Source organism: Apium graveolens, chromosome 4 (genome assembly GCF_009905375.1).
Source record: "Apium graveolens cultivar Ventura chromosome 4, ASM990537v1, whole genome shotgun sequence".
NCBI lineage: Eukaryota > Viridiplantae > Streptophyta > Magnoliopsida > Apiales > Apiaceae > Apium > Apium graveolens.
In genome coordinates this window covers 282,911,562-282,937,717 of record NC_133650.1, presented here as the reverse complement: position 1 = coordinate 282,937,717, position 26,156 = coordinate 282,911,562, and the positions used below count along the sequence as shown (strand labels likewise).

General features: G+C 32.7%; 3 protein-coding genes across 8 annotated transcripts; 2 read left to right on the top strand and 1 right to left on the bottom strand.

Moving 5' to 3' along the window:
- Window positions 1–452: 452 nt before the first annotated feature.
- On the top strand, window positions 453–9,018 carry LOC141721096 (uncharacterized). Of its 5 annotated transcripts, XR_012574652.1 has the most exons (4): window positions 453–757; window positions 4,042–5,502; window positions 8,308–8,369; window positions 8,633–9,018. XR_012574652.1 is itself a non-coding variant. In XM_074523842.1 (3 exons), the coding sequence occupies exons 1-3, from the start codon at window positions 6,906–6,908 to the stop codon at window positions 8,640–8,642; spliced, it is 684 nt and encodes a 227-aa protein (XP_074379943.1). In that variant the 3' UTR covers window positions 8,643–9,018. The 5 variants fall into 5 exon arrangements, 1 of the variants encoding a protein (XP_074379943.1); XR_012574653.1 differs by lacking the exon at window positions 453–757 and having other exon boundaries at window positions 2,764–5,502; window positions 8,272–8,369; XR_012574651.1 differs by lacking the exon at window positions 453–757 and having other exon boundaries at window positions 2,775–5,502.
- A 256-nt stretch (window positions 9,019–9,274) lies between these two features.
- On the bottom strand, window positions 9,275–12,214 carry LOC141721095 (uncharacterized). 2 transcript variants are annotated; one of them, XM_074523839.1, is made up of 3 exons: window positions 12,061–12,214; window positions 10,766–10,881; window positions 9,275–9,902 (listed from the first exon to the last, which is right to left on the bottom strand). In XM_074523839.1, the coding sequence occupies exons 2-3, from the start codon at window positions 10,859–10,861 to the stop codon at window positions 9,450–9,452; spliced, it is 549 nt and encodes a 182-aa protein (XP_074379940.1). In that variant the 5' UTR covers window positions 10,862–10,881; window positions 12,061–12,214; the 3' UTR covers window positions 9,275–9,449. The 2 variants fall into 2 exon arrangements, with proteins under 2 accessions (XP_074379940.1, XP_074379942.1); XM_074523841.1 differs by lacking the exon at window positions 12,061–12,214 and adding an exon at window positions 11,271–12,033.
- A 5,201-nt stretch (window positions 12,215–17,415) lies between these two features.
- Window positions 17,416–17,961, top strand: LOC141719740 (uncharacterized). Its single transcript, XM_074522116.1, has one exon. It carries the CDS (start codon window positions 17,416–17,418, stop codon window positions 17,959–17,961), a length of 546 nt encoding a protein of 181 aa, XP_074378217.1.
- The last annotated feature ends 8,195 nt before the right edge of the window (window positions 17,962–26,156 follow it).

Genomic DNA, 26,156 nt, shown 5'->3' with positions numbered 1-26,156 from the left:
ATGTGATAAAAATATCACATTTGAAAATTTTGAACAAAAATATTAGCCTAATATACATTTTTGGAATGGGTAACATTAATGCGTTTTTATGAAATGGTATTATGTAAAAAAACGAAAAAATAAAAAAAAAATCAGAAGGCAAGAAACGCATTTGAGAAATGTGTATTACTTGAACTCGAAGGCTAATACGCATTCTCAAGGTGCGTATTACCATTTAATTATTTTTATTTTTTTCGAAAAACTTATTTTTAATACAGGTTATAATGACTATATCAAGAAGTCAAGTATTGGGTCAACATCTCATGTTATGATAATAAAGCCAAATATGGGCAATAAATTAGCTTTAACTTTTAGCCAAACAAGGCCTTACATATTGTAACTGTTATTACGCTTAGGATTCTATAAATACCTCAATGACTTTGTAATCATTTCTTTAAGTTAATATCAAACATTCTTCACTTTTACATTGTTGGTTCATATATTCTCATTTTAATACATACACGGGTCATATAGTATTAGAGCAATTCGATCGAGAATCGTTACTTTTCCGCAGTTATTTCACCGAGAAGATCACAAGATTAGAATCAATATCTACAGTTGATCTACTTGATGATAATTTCTAGGATTTCGATAACGATTTCTAGGGCTTCGATGACGATTTCTAGGGTTTCGTTGATGTTCTTGAATTGACCTTCATGATTTTGACGATTTCTTTTTGATGATTTCTTTTCATTTCTTCTATATCTTCAAAATAATAGTAAGAATCTTCATATCTCTTTGAGTCACAAGGATTTGCAATAGTTGTTGTTCATTGTTTACTTGTTTTGCTGGTTGTGAGATCTGATTTGTTGTTGGTTCTGTTACGATTTGTGATAATTCTGCTTAGTGTCTGATTGAGATTGTTCAATCTTTGCTTGATTTCTGCGAAAACATGAGGAAGAATACTACTTATGCCAACGTTGTAGCTAATGATAACAATAATCAAGGAGCACCTGAGAATAACATAGAGGTATTGGATGCAGAGAACAGAGAATCAAAAATGAAAATCAAAACAACAAAAATAAAATTCATCCCTTATATCTTTAAAATGTTGATCATCCTGGATTGGTTTTGATTGCAAAGAAGTTGACAGGGACAGAGAACTTTTATAACGCCTGGTAAATTACGCTTGTATTATATCATATGTATAATAAATTATGTGTTTAATATGTCATTTATGTGTAATTAGCTATAAAACCCTAAATGTTACGTGCTATGTGTATTCCGTCGGGTAATTTCAGAGTATTTTTCAGATATTTTATTTTGAACTTACAGATTTCGTATCAAAAGTTATAAGACCAGAACTATGATTTTTATAGCAGATATTTCAAATAAAATAATGGGTTTTATCTTTCATAAAACGGCTTGTACCATCGTGTTATTTTGAACATCTAGATATTTTATAAATTTTCCCGTTTCGTGAAAAATGACTTTTCCGGACCCCATTGGATGTCAAAAACCCCACAAAAATCACATTTTTATTTTTATAAAATTATAGGACTTTCATTTATACATTTCTTTGTATTTTTGAGTTATTCACAATTTTGGCATATATATTGTATATATAAAATATTTAAAAATTAAACTTTAATACTTAAAAATTATAAAATTAGGGGCCAATTAATTTTCATAGATGTATAATTAGGGCCTTAATTTAAATTAGTAGTATTATTTTACCTACTATAAATAGCCTAATTTTATTTTAATTATTATTAAATAATTACAGAAAATCAGAAAAATAATTAAAATTCTCTGAAATTCGGGTCGGGTTTGTCAGAATCGGGTTGAAGATTATCCAGTGATTTTGATCGATTCTCTGCATCAAATCGTGTGATTCAAGTACCCAAATTGAAGATTTTGATCTGTTCTTCTATCATCAATTTCAAGTTTTAATTTGTTGTTTTTGATTTTCAAATTCTAGGGCGTATGTCGAATTGGGTCTTTTTGATTTTAGGGTTATTAGAATGATTTGATGATTGATATAGCTTTATATGATGATTTCTGATCGATTCATGGTGTTTAATTGAACGAACGATACCTCGATAGTGATATTCGATTTCTAGGGTTTATGTTCAATTTTTAATTTATATGTTTCTGAGTTTGATGAATCTTTGGTTCTTGAGATGTTAGGGGTCTGATTGTAGAGTTCATAAGCTTTGATTTGAGCTATTAAAATCGAAGGTTCATGTACAGATGAGTGATTTTGATAGTTGGCCGGAGTTTATGTCGATTTCGCCAGAGAAGTTGATTCAGGGATGTTTTTGGTATGCTTTGGTCGGGAATAGATTGCTGGAGTGATTTGGAACTGAAACCCTGTAAAAACTACATCCAACGATGTTGTTTTTGGCTTGGTTTTGGCTGGCCGGAATCTTGGCCGGTGGCCGGATTCTGGAAAATTTCCGGTCATGTTCTTCATGACCCGGAAATCGACCCGGTTGACCCGTTTGTTGACCCGGTTTTGATCTGTTTTGTCAGAGGTTTTTATTCTGACAAATATTTCTGGAAATTAATTTTTGTTTTTATTTTTATAAATTATAAAATGAGTTTTTATTTATTTTATAAATTAATTAATTAATTATTTAATTAATTGATTTATCTTATAAATAATTCTGAAATATTTTCTAAAAATCAGATTTACTTATTTCTTTAATTATTTATTAATTATTAATTATTTAAAAAATGATTAATTAATTTGATATTTAATCAAATTATTTTCAATAAATCATAATAAATTTATTTTAATTCCAAAATTTATAGAAAAATCATTTTTAATTATGATTTTTCCCAAATAATTATTGAAAAATATTTTTTAGGGTTTAATAATTAATAATAATTGTTTATATTGAATAATAAATTGATTTATCTGTGTTTATCTGATATTAATTGAACCGTTTATCCGATTCGAGCGAAACGAAAGCCTTTTGACTCAGAAAAATGATCCGTTTTCATTAAAAATAACATTACATCCTAAAATTTTTAGAAACTAGTTGACTTTTGATATTTATTTAATTATAAGCCTTATCGAGTAGAGAGACGAGTCCGATAAATTCTGAAAAAATAGGAAACGAGTCAGATAATGATCAGTTAAGCGAATAGCGAGTCGATTTTGATTCTAAAAATTATTTTAAACCTAAAAATGACTATGTGACTTATGTGCTTATGTGTATTATGTGGTTTAACAAGTTTTATCTGTAATAAATGGTATACGAGTCAATAATACGCGTATGGGTAGACAGTATGAGCTATGTGAAGTCGGTTTAAGACGTGATGAAGATACGAGATGACTAAATCAGTCTATTTCTTTAATAGAAGCAAAGCCAGCAAGGCGAGTCGAGCCGGTGATAGACGATGGTAAAGTACTTGGAGTAAATCGCGTGAAAGGCAAGTTTTTCCCCTATTCTAATTTCAGAATAGTGACATTTCCTCAAATTCTTATTGCACTTGCACACTCTTGATTCAGATTCATAAATACTGATACATAATTGTTATTCTTTCGTTCAAATTTCCTTGCGATTCCTGATGTCTTCTTTTCATTGAATCCTCTATTCATATTCCAATACCTATACCCTTATATACATATACTCTGATATATCCTAATGTTGGGATACATCGAAAGCATACGATTGTTCCGGATGCTAAGCTAATGGACTGGATGGTTACGATATGGGCCGGATATTAACCGGACCCTTGATTAATAGGCCATAGTGTCTGTGTACCCTATATGTTGGTGGGGTCTATACAGTTGGGTATAGATCCGCGCTGTATCCTGACTGATCAGCAGGTTATAGTGCATATGTTGGTTCTTGTATCCAGTCTCGTTCATTTGGCGCTCGCTAGTAATGGCATATATTATTCTTTACAGAAACGGATGGTTGTTCAAATCAGCAGACCACCGGTTCAATTATCCTTCTCTCTTTATACTATAAATATATGTATATTATTGCAGGCTTGTTGAGCAAATCTTTGGCTCACTTCTATTATTGTGTTCACCTTGTTTTTTAGTTAAGGTTGAGAATGAAACCCATCTGAACCCGAATAGTCAAGAAGCGAGTCAAGCCGCGGAATCCTCTCATATCCAAGGTGTTGATCCCAATTCAGGAAGAAAGCTTTGAGTTGCCTGAGCAGGTGGAGTGTAGATAGTTAATGTGTGTGTTTGAATAAAGGTGAACTTAGCTTAAAACTGGGTAGACAATGGTTTGTAATAAAGAGAGTTTGTAAGAATTTAACTTTGGATTGTAATAAAGTTAGTTAGTGGTTCTTGTTTTCATACTTCAACCTATAAAAGATCCTGATTGGTGTTAAAGGGGTTTATATATATATATATATATATGCTTAATTGTTATACAGGTTGTACAGGTTTGGTGATTACCTAGTAACCCCTAGACTTATACCCGGGTGTTACAACTTTGGTCCCTGGAAACGTTCAATTTCAATTGCTTTATCCGCAAAGAATAAATTAGGTCTAGTAAATGGAACTCTAATTAGGCATAATACTGAGCCATTGAGGTCACAATGGGATAGAGTAAATGATATGGTGATAAGATGGATTCTGAACACTGTTTCAGATGAAATTAGTTCAGGAATGGATTTTGTTAATTCTGCACAAGAAATATGGAATGAGTTGCATCATCAATTTGCCAGTATAGATGGTCACAGAGTATATCAAGTTTCCAGAGATCTTCATGCTTTAGAACGTGGTGAGAAATCAGTAGAATTTTATTATCACAAGTTAAAGAATCTCTAGGATGAATATTCTGCTTTGGAGCCTGTTGTCATATCCAAATGTGAATGTAAATGTGGTTCTCACAAGTTGCAAGAGGACAGAGAACAAAGGAAGAAGTTATTACAGTTCTTGATGGGTTTGAATGAAGGATTTCCTGCTGCAAGATGTCAAATTCTAATGATGAATCCTTTGCCTAGTGTTCCTCAGGCTTACTCTATGGTTAAACAAGGGGAGAGACAAAGACAGGGATACAATGTTAATAGTTCTTTTCTAGATAATGCTAATGCCAAAAAGGTTCAGCAATTCTCTGTCGGCAATCCAGGTTCAGATGGTAGTGTTGGTGGATCTAGTATTCGAAGTTACATCAAGAAGCAAGACTTAAAATGCAATTATTGTCATAAGGAGGGACACCTTAAGGAATCTTGTTACAAATTGATTGGTTTTCCTCCTGGTTATTCTTCTAAAGGACGATGAAGGGGGAAGTTTGGTAATCAGGATACAACTACAGGATTTAGACCTTATCCACGGGATATGAATGTTATTGGCATTGTTGATACATATACATCTGGTTCTGGAAATGGCATAAATGGTAATGGTTGCTTCAGCACCAAGGAGGATTCTCAGATATCTCAACAATCTTTTTACAAGTCACAACAACAAGTGGTTCAAAATGACTCAACTCATGAATTCAATGATGAACAAATCTCCCATTTGCACCACACCAGAGGATCATGTTGCAGGTTTGGCCAATTCCATGTTTTCTTATTCTCCAAATAATTCTGTTACTACTTGGATAATAGACACTGGTGCATCAAATCATATGTGTTGTGACATTCAGTTTATGCACAATGTTCAAAAATTATCTAGCCCATTTCATATTGCTTTACCTATTGGACATGTGATTTCTGTTCATAATATTGATACAGTTAGATAAACTAGTACACTCATTTTGGAAAGAGTTCTTTTTGTCCTAGAATTTCACTGCAATTTACTTTCTATCAGTAAATTGACAGAATCTTCTGCTTGTCAAGTGGCATTCACTCCTACACATTGTTTGTTTTAAACAAATAACAAGACCATTGTTATAGGAGTTGAAAAAGGAGGATTGTATTATTTCTTTTTAATAAGTCCTTCTTTTAATCCTTCTGATTCCTGTGCTAGCACTGTCTTTAATCAACATGATTTACTTTTTTTCTAAACTTTGGCATCTTAGATTAGGACATGCACCTAATGTTGTCTTGAAACATGTCCAAGGTATCAATAATTTTCTCATTGCAATAAAGATCGTCTGTTATGTCCAACAACCAAACAAACTATGCTTCCATTTCCTCAAAACAAATATCATGATTCTTCTTTATTTTCTTTGGTACACAAGGATGTGTGGGGACCTTATCATATTCCCACAAACCATGGTTGTAAATTTTTTCTTACTCTGGTTGATGACTTCAGCAGAGCTACCTGGACATTTTTGCTAACTACTAAACAAGATGTTTTTCACAAATTTAAGCAGTTTTCTGTTTACGTGCAAAATTAATTCAAGACTGTTATTCAAGCCATTAGAACATATAATGGCAGTGAATTTCTTAACAGAATTTCTCTAGCTATCTTGCTCACATGGGCATTTCTCATCAAAATTATTGCATTTATACTCCTCAACAAAATGCAAGAGTAGAAAGAAAACATAAACACCTTTTAGAAATTGCTAGAATTTTTAGATTTCAGTCAGGTTTGCCACCAAAATATTGTGGGGAATGTATATTAACATCCACATATTTGATCAATGTTATTCCTTCTGCTATTCTTCAGTACAAGAGTTCTTATGAGCTGTTATACAAAATTGTTCCTAATTATTCTGATTTGAGGTATTTTGGGTGTTTGTGTTATGCTTCTTGTCATCCAAATGATAAGTTTGATGCTAGAGCTATTCAGTGCATCTTTTTGGGGTATCCTTATATGAAAAAAGGTTACAAGTTACTCAGATTAGGTAATCATTCTACATTTGTGAGTAGACATGTCAAATTCTTTGAACACATTTTTCCATCACCATAAACAAGACAAATCTTCCTCATACACTACTTATGATTCCATTAATTGTTATTCTTTTCTTGACTGGTTATCACAACAATCTTTTCATGAATCTTAAATGATTTCTCTTTCCAATGTCTCTGATTTGTGTATATCTGTTAACATGTCTTTTCCTGATAATGAGACTTCAGATGTTAATTCATTAGAACATGATATTTTCCCTTCTATTTCAGTGAATAACCCTTCTCATGTCATATCTCATGATTTTCCTTCTTCATCTATTAAACCTTCATCCACTTCCTCTCCTGTCATTAATAATAGACATTTCAATAGAACCAAGTTCAGACCTAATTTGTGGACCGATTATCATGTTCCTTTTGCTAAAGCTTTAGCTTGCCAAATTCTTGAACCAGACTTTTTTAATTCAAAAACTCAGACCTTTTATGCTTATAACACTTCAAGTGTTGATATAAAGCCTAATTTTTATCATCAAGCAGTTAAGGATCCAAGATGGGTTCAAGCTATGCAGTTAGAATTACAAGCTTTGGAAGAAAATAAGACTTGGTCTCTGGTTCCCTTACCTCCTGATAAAACTGTTGTTGGATCTAAATGGGTATATAAAATCAAGTATAAGTCTAATGGAGATATAGAGAGATACAAAGTTAGATTGGTAGCAAAAGGGTACACACAGTCTGCTGGTATTGACTTTCATGAAACTTATGCACAAATGGTAAAAATGGTTACTGTTGGAAGTCTTCTTGCTATCTCTGCTACTAATAATTGGTTTGTTGAACAATTAGATGTTAATAATGCATTTTTGCATGGTGATTTAGAGGAAAAAGTTTATATGCAGCCACCACTAGGATATATTTTGCCTCATTTAGATGTTCCATTGGTTTGCAAGCTGCATAAATCCATTTATGGATTGAGACAAACTTCTAGGAGATGGTTTGCTAAGCTAGCTTAATGTTTACTTGAAGCAGATTATAAACAGTGTTTACTGGATTATTCTCTGTTTACTTAAGGTAGTATTTTTATTGCTATTGTGGTTTATGTTGATGATATTCTGCTTTGTGGAAATCACATGCCAACTATTCATGCTCTCAAAAACTTATTGGATGATACTTTTAGTATCAAAGATTTAGGGCCTGTTTATTATTATCTTGGTTTAGAAGTGAAGAGAAATGATAAAGGGATATTCTTAGGACAACAAAAATTCATTCATGACTTACTAAGTTCAGCTGACATGAATGAGTGTAAATCTTTGTATGTTCGTATTGATCCACATATAAAGCTTCATGATAATTCTGAATCCAGTGAGCTGTTGTCAGATGCTCTTTGTATAGAACACTAACTGGCAAAATGTTATATCTTACATCATCAAGGCCTGATATTGCTTTTGTTGTACAACACTTTAGTCATTTATACATGCTCCAAGATCTAAAAATCCAGAAGTTATTCATATAGTTCTTAAATATTTTCAGTTGACAAAGGATCATGATTTGTTTTTCCCTTCTCAGAATACTTTGCAACTTAAGGGTTATAGTGACAGTGATCGAGGCGGTTGTGCAATAAGTAGGAGGTATGTTGAATGATATACTTTTTTCCTTGGTAATGTAGTAGTTTTCAGCAAAAGCTGAATATAGAGCATTAGCAGATGCTTCATGTGAAGCAGTATGGTTGACTGGTTGGGTTTGCATTTTTCTGGTTCTATACCACTGTGATAATAAGGCAGTAATAGATTTAACTGCTAATCCAGTATATCATGCCAGAACCAAGCATATAGAGATAGATTGTCATTTCATCAGAGAAAAGATTACCAGTGGCTTTGTGTCTGTTTTACAGGTCCTTTTGAAAGATAATGTTGCAGATATCTTGACAAAATGTCTAGGCAAATCTCTGCCCTGGAAATGTTCATCTACTCTGGGCATTACTTACTCTTGTGTGCCTTCACTTTGTGAGGGGGATAAAAAAAATAAAGACATGCATTAATCACAAATCATATCAGTTGCAGGGAGGCTAAGGGCTATATCAAGAAAAAGTAAAGTATTGGGTCGACATCGCATGTTATGATAATAAAGCCAAATATGGGCAATAAACTAGCTATAGTTTTTAGCCAAACAAGCCCTTACATATTGTAAGTGATTTCTGTTATTACGCTTACGATTCTATAAATACTTCAATGACTCTGTAATTTTCTTTAAGTCAATATTAAACATTCTTCACTTTTACATTGCTGGTTCATATATTCTCATGTTAATAGATACACAGTTCATAAGTTACCAATTTGTAAAATACGTATTACTATACCCATTTTGGGCTTGCACTTTTGGCCAAAAATTTTAAAGTAGTATTCTTGTCACTTGACATAAAAAAGTGATATTTTTGTTATTATTTCACAAAAACTTGATGTGGTATATTAAAATCCTAAAGGTTAGCCAGAAGATGAACTCCGGAATATAAGACATTGCCTGTAATCCTGTACCATGACTAAAAAACTAAAATCGGCCTTCATATATAAAAAGTGCATTATAGCATGACGAAGACATTAATTGTGATGTGTTTGCACATTAAAAAGAGAGAGCTTACAAAAGTTATCATCCAAGAGATACTAACAACTAACTCTAATTCTTGAAAATTCAGCAAAACAAGGAAAAATGGGCTAATCCAGGTATACTTTAATATCAATACCATTATCAATTAAGGATTGAACAACTGCTCTGATCTTCCCTTCAAACTTGTCCCTATCTCTTGGAGTGTAAGAAGCTGTGTAGACGTCGGCTTCCCTAGCTCTTTCTGATAAAATCTTGCCTACAGACAAACATGCCGGAATATCTGATCGCGATTTTAGTGCAGCTTTAATGTCTTTGGAGTTGGTACCGGCAACAGCAACTTGCTTGCTTGTTACTCTGTGAGTTATAGAGGCTGAAACAAAACGCTTTGAAATGAACACATCCAGTGTAAAAGGTTCCATATAAGCTACAGTCCGCTGTTTGAATGATACGTGTTTATTTGGATTCTTAGACTTTTTCTCCTTCTGATATGTGTATGGTCGACTATTGTTATCATCGAGGAAATCCTCTACTCCAAAAAAGCTCCTGGGTGCAGAATGAGGCTGCGAAATATGTAAAAGAGATTGTTGGAAGTATACAAAGTTCATGATTACCAGGATTATGAAAAACTATATACATATATTCTGTTTACCAACAAATGATAATTTGTTGCTCGTGAATGAATTTAAATCCTATTTGACTCGTGGCCGTAATATTGAAGCCAAGAATAAATTCAGCTAGGTATCCAGACTGAGGATCTAATCATTAATTTACTAATAATTTGATTAAATACTTGATACTAAAGTCCAGGGTTAACTTCATTTATTTTTTTGCACAAGGATTATATGCACCCTCAACTTCTTTCTTCATCTATACTCATTACTCACGTTTTTTAAACTTGTCCTACATCTTAACATACAAGCCTCAAGTATTTAGTTGCCACAGTCAGTTGGTAATATATAAAGGACACTCACTAGATATAGAAGTAGCTTTGGAATAATCTTCCTAGAGGAACTCGGCTGCTCAGCGAAAATGAGATTTTTGCTTCTGAATGTGTAGTAAATAGCTTTAGGTGGTTCCAATACTGGCGGTGACTGTCCAGCATATTAGTCAATTGTAAATATGATCATAGTAACTGTAATTTTGTATGACCAGCTAAGTCAATAAGAGCTATACCTCTCTTCCTTCTACACAATTAAATTCTGGCTTTTTTATATTATAGAATACAAATTTTAAGCTAATTTTCACCATCATGTATTGCATTATCCTACCATTAACTTTCCACTCCTGCACTTTGGTATATATATACAGATTATCTTACACAAAATAAAACATCTATTAAGTCCAAAATTTCTACAGGCATAGTAAAGTAGGCAATCAGTATTTAATTCAATTATAGACCCGTAGAAAGCATTATAAGGCGTACCTGGCCACAATGTAGATCGCTTCTTAGCATATAAATGGCAGGCAAAATTTTGTCACCTCCATGAGCAAATAGTTTGTTGTGCACTTGCTTCAACATAATACCTCCAACTTAATTACCTAAATTACACAAACAATAACAAAATGTTTAATAATTGAATTAAAAAAATTATGATAAGTCATATTCCCTTAAACATTTTGTAAACCCTCCAGAATAGTTCAATTTAATATAATTAAATTACTGACAGTTCTGATGATGTGTCGATTTATGTTGAATGTATTTCATCTAAAATGCAAGCTCTGGTAGCATTTAAATATTTGCATCGAGGTTGTAGAGAGAAAAAAACAAATGTTTTTGTGATAAAAGAAGTACAATATCTTGAAGGAAAACAACTTCTGAATGGCTTGTGGGGAGCAATGATCTTAAAAAATAACTGACATATGTTACAACAAAATATACTCCTTTACAGAAAGCCTTATGTAACACAAACTTTATCATGTATAGTTACCGAGACATTTGCTTTCTGTACAGCACATTTTTCGCGCTATCAGGTTTAGTCTCTGTTGAGAAGTCATATAATAACAGTATATCAGTATGCAAAGCTGTTCAATTAATCCTTTCTGCACAAAATCGAGGTGGTAATCATGCCCAAGTGAGGTAATAGCTGAGACTAAGAATATTGTGCTAATATGAAACGTGTTGCTGCTGCTAAATTATTAGGTTTATATGCAGCTGTAGAGTGCATAACAAGGCCAATTTTATAAAAACTAGTTCCAAGTTGTGACTACATAAACTCACAATTAACCACCATTGCAAACAATATTATTCCTACTCATTCCAGCATATTATAAGTGTGTGTATTAAAAAAATTCAGATATCCCTATTTGGTATACACTAACGTAGCTACCTTATCCAAATTACGTACAAATTAGACAACCCCAACCAAATCTTGGGCCGACAGTTTTTTTTTGCAATAAAAATCTTCAAGTCGTATTTAGAACTTTAATTCCAAGCCTTCATCAATTACAATGTAGATGCCTAAGGATAATAAACTTCATTGGGTACTTTCATCAAACAGGTAGCAGGCATAAGGTAAAAAAACTTGTTGTTCTGAGAATTAATTCCTGTCCAACTGGGGTACTTCAATTTGCACATTATAGAAGAAAACAAGTAACGCGATAAACACATACAAACAGTGAAATCACAGATATAAAATCAAGAAAATAATAAAGGCATAATTTCGAATATATCAGGGGGAAAAAGCGCAAGTGAAGAAGCTAGACTCCTAGGGAAATTACTTTAAGTTGCGAGAACTGAGAAGAGAGACTGGTGATTTGATCCCAGATACAAGCTTGAAATTTATAAGTTATCTCCCCTTTAAGAGAACTAGAGGTAGCTTTAATTGTGTGTGGGGTTTGTGTACGACCCTGAAATGCAAGTTCATTTTTTCATCGGGTACTATGTCCCAAATATAGTTATAGTTATACAGTACACTGTTGGATAAATTTTAAAATAAATAACTAGCGTAAAAACTCATGCGATGTACGAGCCTATATATATATATATTGAAATATTATCTCGAATGAGTTTGTATTTATACAGAAATAATTTTTTAGTACGATAAATAATCATTTTAACTTTTCACTGGATTGTCTTCTTTTTTTTATACATACTATTAAAATGGTATTAGATAACTTTAGTGGTGAAAACTTATTTTTATCGTACAATTCGATTTTAACTTATTCTGATAATTTTGAGATTTGATATTTATTGAAAGTTATGTGATTCTAATTAATAAAAAAATTAAAACTATATCATCATAACAAAAATATTTGAAATTATTTGTAGAGATATACATCGGATTACTTCAGGGTCGGGGATTACTATCCCCGCTATTGATCCCCGAACACATCTGGAATCTGAAATGAGAATTTTTTTCGTTACCGGTCTCCGCCAGAACAGGGATTCCCACGGGGATGCGGAGAATAATTAAAAATAATACTTTTGTATTTTTATTATATTTTTAAAATAAAAAATAATCTACTAATTCGTAATACATAAAAATATTTATAATAACTCCTATTTTTAATATTAAATCATATTAAAACTGATTTATGATCTAAATAAATGACAAATTAAATAAATATTACATACAATGTAAAAAAATAGATCAATACAATTATAGATTATTTTAAAATTATTATAATTTTTTGAATACTATTTTTATAAAACTTTATTTAATAAAATAAATAAAATATATATACCTCATCCTGATACATATATATATATATATAAACAAATCGGGGTTGATTAAAAAAAATTGTAAATGTGAAGGTCAATGAAACAAATTGGAAATGAATATAAGTTTAGTGAAACAAATATGAGGTTGTGTCATTTTTAAAATTTTATAATAAAACTATAAAAACTAAATAAAAATGAGACACGTAAATAATATATACCAACATTTTATATACTCAAAAATTAAAGTAATAAAAACGAACTTGATAGAAAGAGAGGATGTACCTTATCTAATAAAAAATTTAAAGTTAACTCAAGAAGTGTATCACAATGGTAGTGACATGAAATGTTTGAGTAGGAGGTCTGGTGTTTGATTTTTAGGAGATTTAATGTTATACTTATTTTTAATATAAACTATATGAGTATGACATTTTTATAATTTTTCAACATAAAAGGGCAAAATTGTAATTTGACAGCCATTAAAATGACCAAATTTGCCCCTTGTCCTTTATAATAAAACTACAATAATTAAATAAAAATAAGGCACGTAAATAATATATAACAACATTTTATATACTCAAAAATTAAAGTAATAAAACGAACTTATAAAAAGAGAGGATGTAGTTTATCTAATAAAAAATTTAAAGTTAACTCAAGAAATGATGTAGGGCAATGGTAGTGACTTGAAATATTTTGAAATGTTTGAGTAGGAGGTCTGGTGTTCGATTTTTAGGACATACAATGTTATACTTATTTTTAACATAAACTATATGAGGATGGATTTTTTATAATTTTACAACATAAAAGGGTAAAATTGTAATTTGACAACCATTAAAATGGCTCACCCCTTGTCCTCGTATATAGAAGGAGATTTATTATATATTATATCGGCCTAAAATTCGTGCGAAACATGAATTATTTTTAATATTATATAATTTTTATATTTAATTTTAAATGAAAATTTTAAGTTCTGAAATTTAATTATAAAAGTTTTTAATAATATAATTTGATAATAATTTTAAATATACACGTGTATAATTTAGTGATATTTTAGTTTTAAAAAAATAAGACTAATTGACCAACTAATTTTATTAATTTGTTTAATTTTAGGGTATAACAATATTATACATTATTTTGTTTTAATCTCAAACCCGTTATATCAACCAGCTAATTATATTTAATTTATTTTTAATTATATTTTAGTTTTGGGTGAATATTATTTTATTTTAAATTAAATGATAATATATTTTATTTTAGTGTGATGACAATATATCGACCAACTTATTACATTTCGAATTTTATTTTTATTTTAGCCTTGTTCAGTAAATATTTTTTTAGTTTGATCAGTAATATTTATAAATTTTTTTAGCATGAGATAATAAATCTTGGTTTTAGTCTGAGGCTCGTTATATTAACAAAATCTAACTAATTATATTTAATTTTTTACTTAATTTTATTTTAGCTCGGGGTAAATAGGTAAATATAATTTTCTGGTAAACCGAATGGATAATATATTTAATTTTGTTTTAACTTGATGACATTATATCGATCAAATGAATTTCCTTTCAAATTTTTATAGGTCTTTATTATTTTGTTTTAGTCGAAGACTGCAAATCCCACTAATGGTACGTAGTCTATTTTTAATTTTTATTTCAGATTGGATCAATTGATTTTTTTTCAGATTGGATCAATTGTATAATTTTGCTTAGCCCGACCTGGGTGAATATTATATATTATTTTGTTTAAACCAAGTTTATTAGAGAAACAATGATCAAAATACCTCTTTTTAGATGTCATTTTACCTAAAATACCCATCCTGAAATAAGGTGGCATAAATACTCACCAGATACTATATTTCCCCGTGGAGTATCAGGCCTGATTGAAATATTATATTTTTTTTGAAAATTTAAATATTTATTCAATACTTTATTATTTAAATATGTACCATATTTTAAAGTTTTAAAATTTTACGATTTAACAATTTCCAATTTGGGTTTAGAAACATTTAAAAATGAATAAAAGAAAATTTTAATAATTTAAAAAATTTAAAATTTTAGATGTTACTCTATTGACAAAGGAGTACTCCACTAAGAAAGGAATATCATCATGATACTCCACTAAGAAAGGAATATCATCATGATACTCCTATGTCACTAGAGTATCAAACTATTACTCCACTGAAAAAAAGTATCTGGTAGGTATTTTGGGCTGATAGGTATTTTAGGTGATTGTTATTTAAATATGGTTATTTAGGTCTTTCACCACATATTATAATTCTATTTATATTTATATAATTCTATTATAAATATTAATATATTTATAAAAGTGTTTTATTTTAAATATTGCTATAATTACGGTGACTAGACCGACTTCCAACCAAATTTTCATTGTTTCATCTTTAATATAATAGTATAGATAAGTGTTTGAATAATTTTACTTACAAGTCAGATATTTTTAATTAAATGAACTAAAATAAATTATTTTTAAATATTCTTATCTTAATTCATGATTTTTAAATTAGATTAACATTTAAAAACATACATTTTAAAACTAAAGTTAATAAAAAAGCGAAAAATCAAAATAAGTTGAGAAAAAGTAACTTATCACAAATATTTAACTTATCAGCTTATAAATTATAAATTCGGCTTATAAATTGAGTCGACAAACACTCGTCGATAAGTACATATTGACTTATATATAAGTCAATAAGCTACTTATCAATGGTTTCCCAAACAGACCCACTCTTAATACATAGTAACTTGTAAGTAAGCGAGTCATCTAGTTAAAAATCCTTTCACGAATAATGAAATATTTAAAATTTGTAAATTAATCATTTTCTTTCATTGGTAGATTCTTAATTTTAACTCAATTTTTAATTAATTTTGACTCAGTTCTTAAATAGGTTATTAATTAATTTTAATTTTAATAATGAAATGACAGATGAAGACAATATACTAGGAAGACGACGACGTCGTATTTGCGTTGGAATGACAAAAAAGAAGCTTTGACATCATTTTCGATCTTTTTCCGTCTGTGTTTTAATGCGATGGAGATATTGAAAAAAGCGTCATGTTATATCTGTGTCTCATCTTATGATGAGTTTTGACAGTCTCATCAATTGGTGAGTTTCTTTCCATTTCATATCACATTTTCTTAAGCTATCATAATTCTCGTTTTCTGTTTATTCAAGTATCCATGGCAAGTTCTTCACAGAATAGGAATTTGGATGAGGCGTATGCGGATCTTTCTTTGAATAGCGATGATGAGGAGGGTCTTATTCTGGAAGACATTCCTGTTATTGAGGGTCAGGATGGGATGGAGAGATGTCTGGTGGGTCATTTTGTCACGTCCAGAAAGGTGAATTTCATGGCTATGCAAGATACGTTATCGTCAATCTGGAGACCAGTCAAAGGGGTGTTTATGGAGGAAACGGACCAGCCTAATATGTTCTTGTTTAAGTTCTTCCATGACCGGGATATGCAGAGGGTGCTTGACGATGGTCCATGGACTTTTAATCAACAAGTTCTAGTTATAAAGAAGTTTAATCCTGAGGAGCAATTGAAGGACATTAACTTATCGGAATTATTTATGTGGGTTCAAGTTTATGATGTGCCTATCAGTTTTAAATCAGACTTTGTTTTGAAATCAATTGGTAATTTTGTGGGGAGGTATATGGAGTCAGATCCCAAAAACTTTAAAGGAATTTTCAGGAATTATTTAAGGATCAAGGTTGTCATTGACATTTCTCGTCCTCTGAAGAGTCAAATGAGAATCAAAAAACTTGGGGGTGAATGGCTGTGGATTCGATTCAAATATGAACGACTCCCTTCTTTTTGCTTTTATTGTGGGAGGATTGGTCACACTGAAAAGTTTTGTGTGGAATTGTTCGATAATAATCAGTCACAGGAGAGCAGGAAGTATGATAGTTCTTTGCGTGCATCTTTTAGAAATCAAGAATATACTAAAGGTAATCAGTGGATAAGGGGAGCAGATGGGACAGTGCTGAATGGAGTAAAGTTGAATGACGAAGAAAAGGACGGTGGAACAATGGAGAATCACAGGGAGGGTGGTAGCGGGAATCATGCAGAAAATGATGATGATCCCCGAAAATCAGGAAAGTTGGTTGTGTCGAACGTGAATAGTGGAGGTGAGTTAAGGAAGATGGATAATGTGGAGCCAAAAAATTTAGAAACTTTGAATGGGAGGCGGGAAAAGGGGTTTGAGGGAATAGAGACAGCTGGGTTGGCTATTATTATGGATCCTAAAAGGCGTAGAGTGGATGACCCATTAACAGAGAGGCCCAATAACATTTTAAATACTGAAGATGATATTATGGTTGAGTCTCAGGTGGATGATAATAATGTTCCAAAAAACGTGGAGAAGGCGGGCTCTGTAATGGGGGCTCGCCTAGCATTATGACTACTCTAAGTTGGAATTGCCATGGGCTTGGGACCCCATGGGCCGTTCAATTCCTTAAGGAGTCTATACTCCAAAAGAATCCCAGTTATGTGTTTTTAAGTGAGACCTTATGCAAGAAAGATAGAACAGAGAAAGTTAGAGATATGGTTGGTTTTGAAGGAGCGTATACAGTGGATGCACAAGGGCACAGTGGGGGGTTAGTATTGTTTTGGAGGAATAAGGATGAGGTTACAGTTCAGTCACATAGTAAAAATCATATAGATGTCATAGTTGAAGTTCATGGGAAGTTTAAATATAGATTGACAGGATTCTATGGGGAACCAGACAGAACAAAGAGAAACGAAACATGGGATCTTATACGTAGATTACACACCCAATCTGTTTTACCGTGGTGTATTATAGGGGATCTGAATAATATTTTGAAGCAAGAGGAGAAACGTGGCGGGCGTCCGTATCCGTCTTGGTTGATTCAAGGTTTCCAGCAGGTTATTGATGATTGTGATCTGAATGATATGGATATGATAGGTTATCCTTATACTTGAGAGAGAGGGCAGGGTACGAAAGAGTGGATAGAGGTCAGACTGGACAGGGCACTTGTGTCAAATAGTTTTATGCAGCACTTTGCAGAGGCTAAGCTTACAAATATGGAAATTTCCACGTCTGATCATAGCCCTATATTTATGGAACCTTTTGCGGTCTCTCATACAGTTGTTGTGAAAGGTCTGAGGTTCGAAAACGCGTGGTTGAGAGATCCTATGTGCAGAAAAATCGTAGAAGATTCGTGGCAGTTGGCTGAAGGTAAACCTTTTAAGGAGAAAATTGATTGTTGCTTGGCAGTGCTGGTTAAGTGGGGAAAAGAGATTACAGGTAGTTTCAAGTCTCGCATCAATCAGTGTAAGAAAACGATGAGAGTGTTGAAAGGGAGGAAGGATTCAAACTCTATTCAATTGTATAGGGAGACAGCCAAAAAATTAACAGAAATTTATAACGATCAAGAGGTGTTTTGGAGACAAAGATGCAAGCAATTATGGCTTAGGGAGGGTGATTCTAATAGTAAGTATTTTCATGTTGCTACTAAGGCTCGTCGTAAACTTAATAAGATTAGCACATTGGCTAATAAGGAAGGTGTTCAGGTTGGGTGGGATGAGGGGCTTCAGGAAGTAATGATTGAATATTTTTCTGAGCTCTTTACAGCTACGGATACGGATTGGACAGAGGTAGTGAGCTACGTTAATCGTCGTGTCACTAACGAGCAGAATGCGGATTTGTTGCTTCCTATCGACCCTAGTGAAGTAAAGATTGCTCTCTTTAATATGCACCCAGATAAATCCCCGGGTCCAGACGGGATGAGTCCCGGTTTTTATCAGAAGTATTGGAGTATAGTGGGTGGTGATTTAATTCAGCTAGTGCAACAATTCTTCTTGGCAGAAAAGTTTGACAGGTACATCACTGATACTAATATAGTTTTGATTCCGAAGAAGCAAGATCCTTCTAATATGACTGAGCTTCGTCCAATATCTTTATGCAATGTATCGTATAAAATTGCTTCGAAAGTGATGGCTAACAGGGTCAAGAAAGTGCTCGATGGTGTGATTTATGAAACTCAGAGTGCATTTATTCCTGGGAGATTAATTTCTGACAATAACATGATTGCCTACGAAGTTATGCATTATATGAAGAGGAAAGTGAGTGGAAAAGCAGGGTGGATGGCTCTCAAACTAGATATGAGTAAAGCATATGACAGGGTGGAGTGGAATTTCTTGCGTGTTATGCTTGTTAAGCTTGGATTTGATGGAAAAATGGTTAATTTGTTATTAGAATGTGTAACTTCAGCCAGATATAGAATTAACCATGCAGGTAAGGAATTTGGTTTAATTGAGCCAGGTAGAGGAATCAGACAAGGAGACCCGTTGTCATCCTATATCTTTCTTATATGTATGGAAGGGCTCACAGCATTAATTCAGGAGAATGAGAGAATGAAGAATATAAAGGGTATAAAGGTTGCTAGGGGTGCTCCGAGTTTATCACACATGTTCTTTGCTGACGACAGCTACATATACTGCCAGGCAAGTAGAGAAGTGGCTACTAAAGTGATCAACATGCTGCAAGTGTATGAAAAAGCTTCGGGTCAGAAATTAAATGCAACAAAGTCTTCAGCGTTCTTTAGTTGCAATGTTACTCAGGAGGAGAGGGTCGACATTTGCAACATACTGCAGTTTCAAGAAGCAGGTGCAAATACAACTTATCTTGGTCTTCCTAGTATTATAGGGAGAAATAAGAATGCTGTTCTTGGGTATTTAAAAGAGCGAATGCAGAAAAGGATGGAAGGTTATGACAAGAAGATTCTGTCGAAGGGGGGAAAGGAAATTTTGCTAAAATCAGTGGTACAGACAGTACCTAGTTATGCTATGGGAATGTTCTTGTTACCTAAGAAGCTTTGTAGTGAAATGGAGAGTCTTATGTGCAAGTTTTGGTGGCGGAATTCAGCTAAAGCAAAGGGCATTCACTGGATGAGTTGGTACCGTTTGAGTGCCAGAAAATCAGAAGGTGGGCTAGGTTTTCGAAGAATGCACGAGTTTAATATGGCTTTATTGGGTAGGCAAGGGTGGAGGTTGATTACGCGTCCAGATTGTTTAGTGAGCAAGATTTACAGAGCAAGATACTACTCGGGTGGCTCTTTCCTTACTGCTTCTCTTGGTAGTAATCCGAGTTTTGTATGGCGCAGTATCTTTGAAACACAGGAGATGCTAAAGAAGTATACAGGACGTCGAGTGGGGTCTGGGAACAATATTGATGTTCTTCATGATCCTTGGTTACCATGTGTGGATGATCCTTACATTCATACAAGTCATGAAGCTATTAATGGTAGAAAGGTAAATTCGTTGATGGTGGCTGATCAAGATAGGTGGGATACTGAGTTAATCAACGACATGTTTACTGAGAGGGATGCTAATCTAATTCTATCAATACCTCTCCAACGTGCAGAAGAGGATTCTTGGTATTGGAGAAGAGAAAAAATGGGTCAGTATTCGGTCAGAAGTGCATATGCGGCTTTGAATGAATCAAGAGAGGTGACTCATGCTAGTGATAATTCTGGTTTCTGGAGAAAGATCTGGAATTTAAAAATCCCTTTAAAGGTAAAGCACTTCTTGTGGAGAGCATTGACAGGGTGTTTACCTACGAAGGAGCAGCTTTTGAGCAGGAGGGTAGCAGTTATAGAACAATGCCCAGTTTGTAACCTGGAATCAGAAACGGTTAGTCACATTTTAATAACATGTCCGTTTGCTAAGTTGTGCTGGACTAAGGTGGGATGTCAGATTGATACGCACATGAATCAGAGTTTCCAGGAATGGTTAAGTGGTGCAGTACAGAAGTATAAGGGCGAGGAATTATTAAGAATTTGTATGGTATGTTGGTCTATCTGGAAAAACAGGAACAACATAGTTTGGAATCAGAAAGGTGCAGAGTTTGTAGAGGTGGTAGCTTCAGCTACCCAATTCCTTGATCAATGGAAAAATGCACAAGACAGGTCGTATGACTCCTCCTTTGGGTTTATGAACCTAAATGATGGGGAAGTGCATTGGAAACCACCACATGAAGGAACGATTAAGGTGAATACAGATGCTGCATTATTTGAGGATTCTAATTGTTATGCTTATGCTATAGTAGCTCGTGATCATGAGGGGAAGCTGGTAGAGGCTGTGTCGAGTTGCAGACAAGGAAGGGTGGATCCAGAGCTAGCAGAGGCCATCGGAATAAGGGAAGCACTCAGCTGGATCAAAGCTAAAGCGTGGCCAAGTGTAATTCTGGAAACGGATTGCCTGACAGTAACACAGGCTATTCGCTGCTCTTCGATCAATCTTTCTTATCTGGGAAGAGTGATAGATGAGTGTAAGCGTCTACTTACTGAACTAGTTAACCGCGAGGTGGTACTAAAATTTGTTAAACGTTCTGCGAACAACGTGGCTCACTGCATAGCGAGACATAGTAGTTCATTAGCTGATCGTGTTTGGAGAGGGGAAGATGTCCCTCCCGATTTTATTCATGTATTGTTTAATGATTTGAGAGTTGAATGAAATGACCTATTTCCTTGGCAAAAAAAAAATTAAACGTACTCATTTAATTCACATGCTTATAAAAATATCACATTTTTCACTTAAATAAATTTTCTCTAAACAATTGTATTACACTTTAGTTTAATTTAATTTTTTAACCATTTAATTTATATGTTTAAATTTTTTATTTTTTTCTAAATGCTACACTTTCATTAAATTAAGATTAATAAATACTATTTCAATCCATATACTTATAAATATATGCAATCTAACAAATATTTGTTTTCCGGGTAATTTAATTTAATTAAATTTAGCATTTGAAATATTCATTTATTTCATATGCTAATAATAAAAGTTAATACATTTAAAGATATCACGTTTTTCAATTAATTTCTTATTATAGTAATAATTGATACAGTATTATGTTAGGTCGGTGAGTCGCTACGATAGAATAACATAAACATAGTTTTTTATTTTCTCCAATAGAAGATAATATGCTAATAAATTGATAAAGGTGAGAAAACATTTAAAAATGTCATATTTTTGAACTCAATTTTTTGATAGTAATAATTGATGCCAAAAAAAATAAAATAATTTTTTTTGAGAAAATATAGTTTAAATAATTTCGACAAGGAAATCATAATCATTTTAAAAAAAATAATTTTACTTGCTACTTTGAATATTTAATTCTTTTTCAAAAAAATAATAATTTTGATTGGTGTTTTTTAAATATTCAAATTTTTCTGAGTCAGTGATCTAATTGAAAATTAGCACATAGTTCAGAGATTAATTCAAAAATTTAAACTGATGTGACACGATTTAATAGTCTCCGTCAAAAGTCAACAAATTTTAAGAACGGTGTAAGTATTCGAACTTTAGTGTCATGATTGCAAGCTAATTTCAATTTTAATATGTGATTGAAATTTTCTTAAACTTGATAACTCACTTTCAAGTAATTATTGCCTATAATGACAAAATAGTCATTTTACTTTCTTTTTTTCATTTTGTTGTTAATGTCTATGTGCTAATTATGATGATTAAAATTTTTGTGCCAAAAAATTGAAATATTATATTTTTAAATAAATATATATATATATATATTAAATTTATAATATTTTTTTTACAAATATTTTTTGTTTTATTATTTGTAACTATATTAATCTTTTATTTTTTGTTATAATTTCAATTTTAATCATGTAAATATTAAAATATAATGTGTTTAGTAAAATAATTAATATTTATCAGTTTTAAGTTTTATCAAGTTAATTTAAAAATGAAATTTATTTATTATTTTAAAATAATAACCAAAAAATTCAAATTTTTTAGAGTGTTTTTTAAAATGAATAATTTGGAGTATTCATTGAGTATTTATGGAAATAATAATATGAAATTAAATTTTGTATAGGATGATTATTGTTTGGCCGAATTGTTATGGAATACAAATTAGGGTTCGTTAGTATTTAATGCTAGGGTTAGTGAGTTTCGAGCTTTAATGGTTGTTATCGCGGTCGTGGACTGGTTGTCCTTGCAAGATGCCTACGTATCTCCGTGTTGGAGAGAATCAAGCCAAAAATGTAGTTCTAGGTTGAGGAGTAGATCCCTTTATATAGAAGTTAGTCTAGGGTTAGACTTGTGTTGGGAGACTTGGTGGACAAGTCTCCAACTCAAATGGTAATTTGGACCCCTATAAGGCAGCGAATTCGGGATCTTTCCTTGTTGGAGTTACTGTCTATATCGGACGTCATGTCTCTGTTGCTCCAGCCGTATTGGGCCTAGCCCACAAAAAACATATGTTCGTGGACCTTGACGACCTCTGTTCGTGGGCCCTGGTGGCCCATGACAGGCCTTGACCTTGTTTATATTGGGTTTTGGACAAAAATTCAAGTGTAATTAATGCAACAATTATTATGTCTTTTGGATATATTTTCTATCCATATCATTTGCCCCCCAACTTCCAGGAAAACTACTCAAGTTTTTATGGAAGATATAATGGTTTATTCACAATTCATGGTACATTCGGCCCTTCATAGGTATCGGTCCCTTAAGGGTATCGTCCCTTCATTATTATCGTCATTTTATTCGTAAAGTTTGGAGCGACCTATACATTTACAATGACTTATATATACATATATCTTGTGATTATACACACTTTAGGCCTTTGCACAGGATAATGGAATAGTGTAAGACACTAAGTTGTCCTAATCGGGATTAGAAAGCGAGCGTTGATCACCTTTTAACATTCATTAAGGTTAATTATGAGGTGAAAGCAACTAATAGGTTAATTGGCCCTTAACGGGGCTAATTTCTATGTACGTGTTGCTAATTAGGCCTAATATAGCCTAATTTTAAGTTAAAGTACATTATTTGGCCTTAATCTAGGCTAATTGGCCCTAATAAGGGCTAATTGGTCCTAATCAGGACTGATTAGTATGTGTAAGTCACCAATTATCCTTAATTCACATTAATTATGAGCGTAAATAAGTTAAACGGCCATGATCGGGGCTAATTATATCACACAAGTCACTAATTACCCTTAATTTAGGCTAATCATTTTTAATATACACTAATCGGCCCTTAGGGCTTTCAAAAAAATTTGAAAAATCCGATATTCGTCCGAAATCCGAAATAAAGCGGATAATATCCATATTCGAAACAGAGCGGATATTATCCGTATTCGAATCCGACGATTGCATATACGAATACAGATATAGACATATTCGTATCCGATAATATCTGAATCTGAATAAATATATTTTATATTTAAATAATTTAAAAAAATATTAAATTTATAGTGTGTTTATGTGTGTGTGTATATATATATATATATATATTAAATATTATGTTTATACAAATTTTATAGACACATAGAAAAAAATCATTTGAGTTCAACAATTTAAAGATAACGATTATATTGAAAGGATAAATAAAAATATTTTTTTGAAAAATTAAAATATGATCAAATCACCTTATCTCTTATTTTAATTTTTTTAAAAATTTTAATTGAAAATAAAAAATCTTATTGAAAATTGGATTCGGATCCGGATATTATCCGTTGGATTCAGATTCAGATGTTATTCTTTAAATATTTCCGAATTCAGATACATATACAGATACGGATTTTCGGATTCAGATTCAGACTCGGATAAGGATATAGGCGAATCTGTATCCGAATTATCCGTTTGACAGCCCTATCAGCCCTAATCGGGACTAATTTTCACTCATCGGTCCTAAACGGGGCTAACTCAAAAATCCTGAAATTTTGAAAATTTATCAAATTTTATCCAAAATTTTCCAAGAAGTGTCACGGGAAATCCTCCAGGAGGCTCTAGACCAAACCTCCATGGAGGTTCTGGTCGTCCAGAGGCCTCCATGAGGAGGACTCGCCTCCCTTAACTCTTTGTCGGCCGGGACTCCACCTCCATGGAGGTCCTGGTCAGCCAGGATGAGTTAGTCGTGAATAGTGCTGGCCAAGTGTGCGGTCCGTGCGTGCCGGGCCGGGCCGCACACGGGTTGAACACTCGGTAATTGAACACTGAACCGGACCGCTGAATTACGAATCGGGCTCGGGCCGGGTTTGAACCGTGATAACAGGACTCGTAACCGAACCGATCGAATTCGTGAACCGGGCCGTGTGGGTTGAATCACGAACCGGGCCGTGCGGGTTGAGCCGTGTGAACCGGGCTTGTACGGGTTGAATTACGAACTGGGCTGGGCTGGGCTGGGCTGGGCTGGGCGGGTTGAATTACGAATTCGTAATCGAAATTAGTAATCAATTAATAAAAAATAAATAACAAAATGTAACATTATTTTCTATTATGTCACATAATTTATTCAAAATATTATAGTTGTAATCAATTAATTTTATTATTTTAAATTTTTGGTTAAAAAGAGGACGGTACCTCTTATAAATTTTATTAATTTAAAAAAATATTTTATTACAAATGATGTGAGAGGACTCCTCTCTCTCTAAAAAACGGAACAAACCGTATCAAACATTAAAAAATTACAAATCAAATGATATTAAAACTTAAAAAAAAATTACATTAAATATTTTGTTCTAAAGTTGTTCGCTAGTTGAGGTTCCCGATTCGGATGAAGTATCCATTGTCATCCATGGCTCGTCGTCATCGTCGGAGTCTTCTTTTCTTCCTTGTTGTCTTTTATCAGCTTGATCCCAATCTTTTTTGCAAACTAAAATTTTTACAACGTCTGGCGCAAGACTGGATCTCTTCTCATCTAACACTCTTCTGCCTGCACTAAAAGCGGACTCGGACGCAATTGTAGAAGCTGGGACAACTAAAATATCCTTTGCAATTTTTGCTAAAACCGGAAATTGTAACTCATGATTCTTCCACCATGTTAGTATATCAAAATCATCATTTAACTCATAACTATATGAAAAAAATTCGTGAACCATACTAGTGGCAGAAGAAGGTACGGTAGATGACTGGGAAATTCTACATTTTTGTTTTTTGGTTAGTATAGATGAAATGGTACTACTAAACCTACTAGAAGTATTACTACTCTTTGGTGGTATAGTACTTTGAGTTTTTGGAGCATACATATCTATAAGACGAAACAACAAATTTAAACAATTAGTTACATATAAAACATGATTATATGAAACTCCTAACACAGCATAATAATGTTCTAACATATTTTCTAAACCTTCCTTCCTAACA